This window comes from Meriones unguiculatus, chromosome 2 (assembly GCF_030254825.1).
Source record: "Meriones unguiculatus strain TT.TT164.6M chromosome 2, Bangor_MerUng_6.1, whole genome shotgun sequence".
NCBI lineage: Eukaryota > Metazoa > Chordata > Mammalia > Rodentia > Muridae > Meriones > Meriones unguiculatus.
In genome coordinates, this window is record NC_083350.1 from 62,497,063 (window position 1) to 62,509,600 (window position 12,538).

At 43.7% G+C, this 12,538-nt stretch overlaps 1 protein-coding gene across 8 annotated transcripts in view; it reads right to left on the reverse strand.

Annotated features, from left to right (window-relative positions):
* The window catches only part of Fhod3 (formin homology 2 domain containing 3), a 410,673-nt gene that overhangs the window by 100,986 nt on the left and 297,149 nt on the right, over positions 1-12,538 (reverse strand). For 3 of the 8 annotated variants that reach the window (XM_060377576.1, XM_060377575.1, XM_060377577.1), the window contains exons 11-12: positions 3,712-3,807; positions 1,052-1,405 (exon numbers count right to left, since the gene is read on the reverse strand). The exons of 3 other annotated variants lie outside the window; for them this stretch is intronic. In XM_060377576.1, the coding sequence (XP_060233559.1) occupies positions 1,052-1,405; positions 3,712-3,807 (450 nt within the window). The remainder of the gene's footprint in view (positions 1-1,051; positions 1,406-3,711; positions 3,808-12,538) is intronic. 2 more of the 8 variants (XM_060377579.1, XM_060377578.1) reach the window with 1 other exon arrangement.

A 12,538-nucleotide genomic window follows, 5' to 3' on the forward strand; every position in this document is an offset into this window, starting at 1 on the left:
AAGGATTTTTACCTGTTTATTTTACCACTTAAAAGACAATTATTAGGGGCTGGTGAAATGATTCAATGGGTAAAGGCACTTGCTGCCAAGTCTGATGACCCAAGCCCAATCCCCAGGAAATTACAGAGGAGTCTGATGCCTCTCTGATTAAGGAGAAAACTGATGCACACAAGTCATTCTTTAACTGACCACACATTCTCTATTCAACCAATAAATATAATAAAAGAAAACTTAAAAATAGAATACAACTGTTAGAAAAAAAAATAGATATAAAATCTCCCATTCCCCACCCCAGCAGAACACTTGAGTGAATAGTGAAGGCAGTTAGTTACATGGCAGGCACACACGGTTAAATTTTCCCTATGGAGTCTGGCTTTGCACACCTTCCTCCAGTCTGCCACCGAGACGATTTCTTACTATATTACTTGAATGTTCATAATTAGAGAAGGTGAGCATCTTAAGACTCCAGGAATTGGTTCAAACTATAATTATGTGGCATCAAAGAGCAGCGTTAGGAAACACAAAAGCATATCTCAAAAAACAAAACAGGAAGCTACAGGAAATATAAAGAAAGTACGATACGATGCCCACTTAATAGAAGAGAAAAACCAGAAGTTAGCAGCAGCAGCTCAGTGGGAGGGGCTAAGGGAACTGTGGGAGGGGCTAGGGATACTGTGGGAGGAAAGAGCAGCATACTGGCTGTTCTCCACGGAGAGAGTCCAGCATTTGCTTCACCTTGCAGGCCAGAAAACCATACTGGATGATGGGGTGAGCACACAGATCCTGACAGACTGTAGTTCTAAAAGCTGCATTAGTAGTTACCTTAAAACCAAAGCTCTCTTTAGTTCACACGGGTGATGTTTTCTTTTCCATCTCACTTAATTGTTCGTTCTCATTAAGTCAGGGGTCAGACATTTAGTTTAGCCATAGTGGCTCTATATCTGAGTGAGTCCATGCAACACAGCAAAAGATAAGTTGTGGGACACAGACAATGAGTTGTGTCCTTCTCCCTGAGTTAATCACACACAGGCCTTGCTGCAGGCCAAGCTACCTGTTTTCCGTCTGAGAGTCTCCTCCCTTGTCCTTGGCGAGGATGGGCGAATCTTCGAAGTCGTAGGAGAAGAGGTGGAAGGGGCTGTGGGGCACGTAGGGCAGCTTGTCTATGGTTGGAGACGCCCTCGGTGTGGTGGAGGGCCGAGTAGCCAAGCCAGGGCTGGGAGGTGGCAAGAGAGCAGACCGGCTGGCCTCAGACCCAGAGGTCCCACAAAGAGCAGGGTTGCGTGCTGCTGCGCTGGCTGGGAGCGACCTTCCCTGGGAGGTGGCACTCGAGGTTGCGTGGAGTGCAGAGCTCTGGGGAGAAGCTTCCTTCCCAGGGCAGCTCTGCAGGGAGGCAAAGCTGACCTCACTGTTGGACCAGAAAGGCCAGGCAGAGACAGAGAAAAGGGGAACAGAGATTTGAGAGAGGGGGAGCAAAGGTTAGGAGAAAGAGAAGGACGCATTATCAAACCTATATGGTCGCCACACACGTCCAGCCCTGTGCTTTTTGAGACACAAGAAGAGTCCATCAGCAAAAACATCTGGGCCACCTGAGGGGTTAGGGATTCAGGGAGCAAAGAAGCATCTCTCCCACAGTGTGGCTTCTGGACAGAGGGGCCGGGAGATTTGCCATGCCCTACAGGTTCTTCTCAGCCCACTTTCTGAATCCTCCCCATTTCCTCTTCAGGGCACACTGGTTGGCCCATGAAATTTCTCATTTTAAACTTCATGTTTTAGTCACAAAGGGGATCCGTTCTCCTGCTGAAAAGCGTGTGCTGTAGTGGCAGCTCTCAGAGCCTTCCCAGTGCAGGTACAGATGTGAGAATGGGGAAAGCGAGCAATGTACCAGGCCAGAGAGGCAATGACATGAGGAAGAAAATTCTGCCTGTTTCTCCTTTTCCAGGGCCTAGCACTAAATCTTGAGCATCTAGACTCCTTCAGGCAGGCCCATAGCTATAGTTTTATACTGTCATCCCCAAACAGGGCCATCATGGGGAATGGTATATACACTTATTAACTTGATTGTGGCACGATGCAGGATATAGATACACAAAATTGTTATGCAGCTGCCTTAAATATACGCAGTGCTTGTCAATGAAATCATTTTTAAATTTAAAAAAAATTCATCTTTAGAGGACTGGAATTAGACACTTGACATTTATAATGTAAGAACCTACATGAAATTTCATTTCTCAAAACCATAGTCCTGTCTTCCAGACAGGCAGTCACGCAGGTTTGGGAATAGAAGGTAACTGCGCCCTTTCTCGGGTCAAACTCAGAGTTCGTCACCTGTTTGCACAGGTAACAGGGGTGGCACTGCAGAGCATCCTTCCCAGACAGCCCTCCCATGTATTGTGTAGGAGTGGAAACTTTGGGTTCAAGATTTTCGGGGCGAGACAGAACACGGTAGTCGAGCACATCCAAAGTCATTGCAGTGTACTCGCTGAGTCTACACAATTCCCCGTGGCTCATTTTCATGCTAAGGTGGGACCTCGAAGCTTAGCCCTGTTCCAGGTCCCCTGCTGACGCACCACTTCCCACAAGTCTGGCACACCACGGGCCAGGGCCGTTTTCTGATGATCCTCCTTCCTCTCTCCTTTTAAACTGTGTGGCTAGTTCTCCACCATCAGCTCATTCCACTTTTCTCTCTATGCTGGCTGGCTTCTTTGAAGGCCTTCCCAAGGGGGGAAGGGTAAGCAACCCCCATTTTGTCAGTTTCCAGAGGATTCTATAGTACTTAGGAACAAGAGGGTAACCTAGTATTAAATGAGGATCTTTTTATATATATAAAAATAAGACAGATGATTCGTCTTGCTTAAGTATCCCCTGAACTCTGAAGTTGACAAGAGAAACATTTTGCTCTAACTTAACACCACTCTCCCAGTGAAAATATCGACTGCAGTGTCAATCACTTAAATTAGGAAAATTATTCAAAACCATTTTTGAATAGTGGAAGAAGAAATTGCTTGTGGGCATACTTGCTTTATAAACAAATTATTTGTGAGAAGCGTTTATAAAAGTTAAGGCATCTGTGAGATGCCCATATCTGCTAACAATGAGCCAGGATAGAGTGGACTTTACTGAGATGAGCAGATGATAGCAAAGTCTCTGAAAGGCTGTAGACTTATGTTGGGTGTCCTGTGTGTAAATGTGAGTACAGGGTATGTTTCTATGCTATCAAGAATGAAAACTATTCCCTTCCATGTGTACAAAATGATATTTGAATAGTTAACAAAGCAGTTACCCAGACAAATTAGCTAATATTGTACTAGCAAAATTAAGAAAGGAATGTGTAGAATTCTTACTATGACCTTTTCTGGAAAGATCTGAAACCTCCTTAGTAAAAATGATCCTTTCTAATCACCATCAATTTGGTTGAGTAAACGCCTTGGTGATAGAGGGAGGAGTGTTCAGAAAACCAACCATGTGATCCCATAAATAGTGGTCATGGTCACAAAAACAGGATTTGAGTGCAAAGTGCAGGCCTCAGATTAAAGTGTGTTTGGGTATTTCTACAAAAGTAGCCATTCAGTAGCTTGTGCACAAGGATGTGATGGGTTGCCCTTGTGAGCTGGTAAGGACAGGAGATCAGAAAGAAGTGGTAACAGCAAATGGTCCATGAGGAAGGAGCCTCTGGATCTTGGTATGAGCCTAGGTGGATCCAGCCCTCAGTACCTGTCTTTGCCCTGACATTGGGCATCGTCCTCTCTCTCCTCCTCTGAATTAGGCTCCGTGACTGGCTGTTCTTCTTCTTCCTCCTCCTCCTCATCCCTGAGACAAGGCCAGGAAAAAAAAATGCACAGAAACAAGATGGAAAAGCAAGATGGAAATCACAGACAGGACAACAAAGCACACAGAAACCATCTGGGTGGAAGAAGGGGTCTCTCGGTCTGTTAGGATGGCCCAGGTGGTTCTAAGAAAAGGAAACTTCAGTAGGGGAAGAAGATGTCGTAACCCAGAAAAGGAGGACTTCTTGTCACCATGGTTGAATGCCATTACCCTGAACCCTGCACACATGACTCACAGAAGCTTCTGGCATCGGGAGGACCTTCTGCGTAGCTTATCCCACTTCACTGAATCACCCAGTAAATGCTTTTGGTGATAGCCAGCTCCTGCTGTAACCACAGAGTTTGCAAGTCTTCATCACTGAGAGGCTGGCAAATTTGGTATTGTCTAACCTACATGGTGGCACACAGGTCCAGAAGCATACTTTCTCTGTTTCAGTGGGTGTTTGTAGGAACCAGACTCACTCCCAGCTCAAGGATGTATTCTGTGTGACCTCTGAATTTTCTTTTTTTTTTTTTTTTTTTTTTTTTTTTTTTTTTTTTTTTTTTTTTCAGATATTGACTCACTATGGAGATAGTTTGAGCCTGGAGCTCTCTGTAACTTCTATTCTGCCACTGCACCGCACGGAACATCCAATTGCTGGACATGGTGGTACTTGCCTAAGTCCCAGCACTCAAGAGGCAAAGGCAAGTTCAAGGCCAACCTGATCCATATAGTGAGTTCCCTGCCAGCCAGAGGTATATATTAAGATCTTGTCTCAAGTAAAACTACTCCATCAAAATACACACAGAAGAAAAAAGGATAGGAATAGAGAGGAAAGCAGTCCTCTGACAATTTTAACACCTGTATCTAACAGCTCTCACCAATTGAAGATGTTTCGAACTTTTGTTCCCCAACTGATGGTGATAACTGGGGAAGCCAGACTTACTGCTCACTGGGGAGGGACGGGCTTGGAAGGTGACTGCAGAACACAGACCCTGGTAACTGCTATATTTTCTACATTGTCATCTGCAGTGTTGTGAAAAAAAATCTCCCTTTCTCCTTGAACTTTTTCACACAATTTGGAATTATGAGTATAATTATGTTTCTTTGACATTTATGTCTTGCGAATCCTCTCTTTCCTCTGTGTATTGTTTTTTGATTTGCTTTGTGAGGTCTTTTTATGAACAAAATTCTTAATAAGATCCAGTTCATCTTTTTTCTGGTAGCTAATGCTTTTTTTGTGTTTTGTATAATTTTATTCTTTTTCTTTTATCAAGACTTCATTCTGTCAAATAATTTTCATTCATTTGTTAGGATGATGATATGATTTTTCCTTTTTTTTTTTTTGAGAAAAAAAATGTATTGACCTGCAAAGACTGGTATTTTAAAACTTTCAGCCAACCTTGCATACTATAAACCTCATTGTTATAATGTGTTTGTGGCAGATCAGCTATGGCAGAAAGAAAGACCAGAGAACTGATACAGTCACACTCACGGGGATGTGTCTCAGTGTCTCAGTGCTCAGAGAAGCAGCCCTCCTTCAGTGCCAGAGGCCCAGGCAAGCACAGCTCATCTGCCCTGCCAAGCTTGCATGGCCGGCCGGCACTCACACCCCAGGACTCACTGGTGGTTTCTTTCTCCTTCCCCTGCTGCCCCAGCATCAAAATTACTTTCCACCATCACTAGCTAGCCGTCCTTGTCCCTCAGCTTGACCATGAGTTTGCTGGAGATGTGACTTCTGGTCTGCCCTGAGTTCAGTCTGTCTTGACAGTCCATGGGCTTCTTTGTCACGAAGCACTGAGCCTCTCCTCCAAAATAAGGTGATTCAGTGCATACTCACAGGGATAGGCAGGGGGATCCTGATGCCAGGCTGCTTACGTTTGCCCTCTACTCCAACCACTTCTGATCAACATGAAGTGGGCCTCATTCTCCTTGTTCCTATAGGTAGTGATAGTGAACTGCCTAAGAGAGTTGTGTTGTCAATGAAAAACACATTGAAAAGTTTTGAGTAAACAGGTTAGAACTATATTAGTCATCACTGGTCATCATCACCATCTTCATTGTAATTTCCTCCTCCTCCTCCTTCCACTCCTCTCGTCCTCTCTTTCTCCGAGCCCTCTGAGGAAAACACTAACCTCCTCTACTGATGAAGACTCAGAAGTGCTAGATTCCCAAAGGGAGGGTGCACAGCACGCTACAAAGCACCTTTCCCTACTACCAGCAGGAAGCTCCCATCTACGTCCGCTCTGTCCTTTGATCCCTTTCCCCCTGATATTTGAAAGTAACTATCCTGACAAAAAATGCCAGCTTGCATCCTTAAATCCCACAACCAGTCATTACACAGCATGTGAGTGATGGAGCTTTGCAATCACAGTGACAGGACAGGGCAAAAGGCAGGTGGCACACTGACAAACTGGGGTGGTCCATTTCTATGGGAAAAGCACTGGCCTTGTCCCATGATACCACAGTGTGGGGAAGGTATCTCTCCTGCGGCCTTGGACTACCTATGCTGATTTGATTTAGTTTCATTAGGCCTATGATGAAATAACCAAACCAAATGATTTATGATTCTGTGCTGATAATGTTAAAAGCTGAGGAGGTGATTCAGATCAGTTTGCTTTTTTGAGCTGGATTTCTCCTGCAGCATAGCCATTCATGGTTGAACCTATTTTGCTGTGGCATCCTGGACATTTGGCCTCTAGCTTTCAAATGCTTCTATGGGGATTTTTCTTGGCTTTTGCCTTAAAACATTCTATATTCCAGGATGGTCTTGGATTCATGACAATCTCTAACCTCAGCTTCCCAGGTGCTGGGATGATAAATGTGAACCATGACACACAGCTTGATTTTTCTCTGTTTCAACTGATGAGGAGTTACTCATAGGTACTAGCTTGCTATGAATATATATGTATTTTCCTTTATAATAAAAATAATCCCACATTTGTACCCATCTCACCCTCACTCATACTGGAAAAATCCAGAGGCCTGTAGCCTGTTCAGTTCTGCAGGGCATAACTTCCATCATAGTCAATTTTAACTTACTCAAATTTCCATCTCAGGGTAATGACATGTCTTTTAGATTCCAAAAGCACGAACAGAGAGGACAATGAATGTTGTCAAGCTGTTTCTAAAGCACAGTGCAAACTTTCAGGACAAGGGTGAGCAAAACCAGATTAACTCACTTGTGAAAATATACATATTTATATATACCAGGTGTGCATGTATGAAGATGGCATTAAGAACCCTCTTGTTTTGCATGACAACTAAAACAAACATATATTAACTGTACACCTAAAGGCACAAAGTATAACTGTAAAAGTGGGGAAAATTGTCACAGCTGATGAACTCATGAAATTCCATTTTAACCTGTAAGTTGAGGGGCAGTATTGCTACCACAGTGAGACACCATTTCATTCCTACCATGCAAAACTATCTGACAATGCTAATGCTGAAGGCAATGTAGGCCACCTCCTGTAAACACATGCTCACAGGATATCAAGAGTCTACACTGCTATATCCTTAGGGAGACATTCTGGACCAAGATGACCCCTCTCAACTCAAAGCACACTTCTCCATTTCTGGAGACATTTCTAGTTGTCCTAGCTGTGTGGATGAGAAGATCCTGGCAACTAGTGGGCAGAAATAAAGGTTGCTACAGTGTCTAGGACAGTCCCCAACAAGGAACAATTAGATCCAAGATGTTCACAGTGCCAAAGTTGAAGACCCTTCCCTCAGGAGCCTCAGATTTTTGAACATGAGGAAGAACCCAATGATGTTTTCAGCAGCATTGTTTGTAACTATGCAACTCCAGAAATGACCAAAACATCCACCAAGAAGGAAAGGAAATTAATGTACTATGATAAAGTCCTATAGAGACAATAGATAAGGTACAGAGTCCCAGGATAACAGAGTCCATCAGAAGCATGATGTGCACTGAGAAAAGCAAGTTGGGAGAGTAGCACACAGCATGACACGTATTTTTATCAACTGAAAAAAAAAAAAGCAAGTTTGAATAATACATTGCTTACTTACACATCTGTTTGCCATAATTTGTCAAAATTGTGGAAATCAGAACAATCCACCAGACAATGGCAAATGCACAGATCAGCCTGTCACCCCAGGCCCAAAGGTTCTAGGGCAAGGGGTACACAAATAGATGTCAGTTAAAAGTATGTGCCAGTATCAAGTGAGTCCAAGTACAGCTGGCAGGCTGAAAACCAGCAGAGATAAGTGCACAGATGCCACACTTGCAGATGGCCATGCCATGTCACATTGTCAAAAGGTTGGGTACTCTCCTGCCAGCTTTCCAGGTAGGTCACAGTTTAACCAACGTTCTTCATGTTAATAAACACTATAGAAAATAAATCAGACTAGAACCACAGGCGGGCGATGACAAAGCCTCATGAACCAGGATGACGACTATTCTAGTTCCATACAACTGGGACATCTTGTATCATAATTAGATGAAAAACATTTCATTGAAATACTATGCTGAGCTTAAGACAAAGAAAGGACTCCCTCAGGCTTGGTTCTCATGGTTTTGCATTAACAAATGCTTAGGCTGTAGTTTCCGCTTGGCCTCTGTGACTCTCACTTTCTCTTAACATTAAGGTTGTTTCTAGGATACCCGGGGCCCAAGCCTGCAAATTTCCAATTAATGTTCTTAATCAGTTACAACAAATATCTGACCAAGTGTTCTGGTGATGTCATTTGAAAATAGAGTTTGCCAAATGAAATAAAAGTTCCCTCAAAAGATCTGTACCAGCCAAGTGAGTGAAAGACATCTGACAGAGTCCAGCTGCTGCTCCAGTGTTTCCATGGTGACAACCCAAAGTTAGACAGGGAAAGTATTTACTGTCCCTGCAACATGCAGCACTCAGAAAGAGCATAGAGCACAGCTCAGGAATCCCAAGTACAACCAAGAAGCTGGCCGACTGGCTGGCACCTCAAGGCAAGAGTCTTTATTTTGCTATTTTGATTAGAGCCAAACACTAATGATTCCAGCACATTCCTGTTGAAAAAAAAATGGGGTCTTGTAATCTGGCTAAATTCAATCTACAGAGTATAAACATTGACAGGAAGAAACACAATTAGTAGCTGGGGTTGCAGATCTGCTCAGGTATAAACAGATTAGTCCAGTGACAGCAACAGGCCAGGAGCTGCTTTTCTTTCTTTTGTATATGCCTTCCTTGATTTTCTGTTAATAAAGAACATTTCTCTCAGCCACAGTTGCCAGTTCATTGTTTCAAATGTACCTGAGAGGTCCAAGAGAACAACCCAAAGGAAGGTAAATTGCAGTTTCCCAAGCACTTCCAGAAGGTAGCCAGCAGTGTTCCAGGCTGCTGGCCTCAGAGGACTTGATCAGGTATGGTTTCAGTCTGTCTAAAACCATCATCCACCCAGAGCCCTCTCTCCTATCACATCTAAAAGAATGTGTCACAGCCAAATGGGAAGCTCAGTTTCTGGCCTGTGTTGCTGAGGGGATGAAACACATGACAACGATGCTTCCTTCTACCACGGATGTAATCACACATCTGACGTGAGCCTTCTCTGTGTAAGCATGCTTTTAGGTCAAACACAGGTTGAGTGTACTTCACCTGAGAGTGTAAACTCTGATACTCACAAAACCTGAAAAACCCTGAGGGATGGCAACTCATTTTAAGTGAAAATTCCAAGCCTGGCCTCAGATGGGAGATTTTGATCAGAACACAGGCGCTAAAACTGTCTTCAAGCTAGGAATATGAGGTAGACGCAAAACTTAAGTGGGCTTCATGCTTAGGCTTGGGTCAGATGCCTAAGAAGGCTCAGAGCATTTTGGGTAAAGAGAAGCAGCTTCTCTGATGGGATTCTATTGTGTTTTCTACTGTTTCAGGTTTCCCACCAATGAGGAATGTGTTTAAGAGGAGGCATGAAATTATCATGTCTCTTATATATGCACAAGACAAGGTGTTGTCTGTTTAGAAGGAGCTACCAAGTACAGCTACAACAAAGAAGCTCCAAAGTGCTTTGGAGCTACAGTGTACGGTAAGATCTGTTCAATTTGTGACCCCATTTGATTCTACAACTAATTGCCCTTTCACATGCTTTGGATTTAACATTCCACAATCAACTTCTAATATGATAATCATGCAGATTGGTGTGTAGAGATAAACCCCAAATCCTACGTTTCAGCCAGGCTTCTTCCCAGAAACCTCATTTCTGTTTTCTATTCTATCCCCAGTTATGCCCACAAAATTGCCAGTGGTAACCACTGGAGTTGTTTGGCTTGCAGTTGCTTTCTCCATTATTGTCCATCTGCTGGTGGAGATGTCTACTAGAAAGGAGCTGTCTATAAAGGAGGTAGCAGGAGGATTTAAAAAAAAAAAAGGAGAAGAAAAGAAAGAGCTGGATCTATCCATAAAGATCATCACCTGTGAACTGAAGTTCTACAGGGGAGATGGGGGAGGGAGAGACAAATACAGAGGGGAAAGACATGGAGAAAGAAGCTAAGTCTATATTAAAAGATGCTGCAAGGCCAAGTGAGTGAACTTCAAGATTATGTAGAGGTAAAACGTTGCAGACCAGAGCCAAATTATCTTGGACTATTTTCAGTCTCTTTGAAAGTTATGTACTAATCACCCCTGGGTCTGACCTAACACCCCTGTGGCCATCAAACTCTTACAATGCATTCTTAGTAGACCACTAAAATGTTACCAGCCTCAAAGCTAATACTGTCACCAGATAGCGTCTGAAACCCATTACAGAGGTCATTCTCTTTACTAATATATTTGGTGAACATTTTGATTTATGACTTTCTTGGCACTGTAAGTAATAAAATATCACAATCACTTTCATGGAGGAACCTAGTATTTGAGAATCTAAAGTTGTGTCCTGGGCCAGAGTCACTCATATTTGGCTCCAGGATGATCTGTTTATCTTACTCACTTTACTATGAGATCTGTTTTTGCGTTGACATACTCAAGGAACTCTTGATGATCAATCTTAATTTTCAGCTTGATTAGAATGAGAAATGCTTCAGAAACTGGTGAGCCCCACCTCTGGTTGTGTGCACTGAGAGTTTCCAGAGAGAATTAGCTGAATGGGGAAAACCTATACAGACTGTGGGTGCCACCATCCTCTAGGCTAGTGGCTCAGATGGAATAACAAGCTGGAAAAAAGAAGCCCAACCAGGGCAGGAATTTTCTCTTTGCTTCCTGTTCAAACATGAGGTAAGACACTCTGCTCTAGCATGCCTTGGGGCCATGAAGGACAGAACCCCCTGAGATCCTGAGCCTGAATTTTTCCTCCTTTAAATGGTTTGACTTGGATGTTTGCACATTGCTGAGTCTCACCACATCTCGCACACTCACAGGTGTCACTGCAACTCATTCTAGTGCTAATGTGTCTCCTGGGGAATCAAGTGACAAGGCTACCAGCTCTTTTCCCAACATGGCTCTCCAGGACCAGTGACCGCCTCACCTAGTGATTCATGCCCTTGAAGGGTGTTTGAAAACACAGATGTTCAGGTCTTACTTTTAAACTTAAATCCTAGGGTTGGGATTGAGCATGGGATATCGAAGGGCCCAGAAATACTGCCCTAGGTCCGAACTACCACTGTTTTCCAGTAGTTTTGTTTCAATAGCTTTTCACCTGGGCTCCCATTTCTACTCTCCCTCACCCCCAACCCAATCCCTCTCGGGCAGATGGGCATTGTTTCAAATATGCATGGCTAGCATGGCTGAACTCACATGCCAAATAATTACCAGGCTTCATGTTATGAGTTCCAAGGCCTTACATGACCCAACCCGCTTACCATATGAGCTCATTCCAATTCCTGCCCCCTCTATCTCCCTCCACATTCTACAGTCTTGCCTCTCCGGCTGCCTACAGGGCACTCATGCACACTAAAACCTCTACTCCATTTCCCACTGAACGTGCTGTCCCTGTGGCCTGAAGAGCTCTTCTTATTCTCACTCATCAAGACTTATCCCTTCTTGTCCTTTCTTGGATCAGTCTTATCCCACTACGTGTAATCTACACAATTACATAGATTCCTTTTAACAGTGGTTCTTTGCTGTTACAAGTGATACTTGTAACGGCTGCCCCTGCACACTTCTTCAAGTTATCCCCAAGAACCCATCCTGTTTCTGCCTTGCCCTCTTCCACACAGCTGACTGTTCCCCTTCGAGAGTAGGCATGAGAAAGTCAGAGTCTAGTAATAAGTGCATATGATTTGGGATGGTGTTAAACATCCTTTTATAACACTATAAAAGGTGTTATAGTATCTCTAGCTCACCAAACTAGGTCAGTCACTGAAAGCAAAGCTCAGAACATGTGCTGCTACCAAGGCTGCTCTGGAAAAGCAGGAAGTTTCTCTAGTAGGAGGCACCTTGTTCATCTGTTTAGTGATGAAAGCTCTCATGGCTGTGGATAACTCCGGGAACACAAACAATATGAGGTTAGAGGTAATGGATTATCATCTTCTTCTGATTTTATGATTCAAATTATTTCATCCTCAAACAAGAAGGCCAATTTGCAAAGCTGGTTATAAATTTAAGAATGGGGAAAAAGAAAATGGCTTCTTGAGTTTTGCAAGCATTTGCTTCCCTTTCAGGAGCCTGCCCATGGCATGCAGCCATGACACTCTCCGATCCCCCTCCTTGCCCTGTCCTGTCCATGGATCTGTGGGGGAGAAATGCCAGCATGCAGCAGGCCTGGACTGGCCACTTCCTCCAGAGGGCTCATCTCTAGTCAC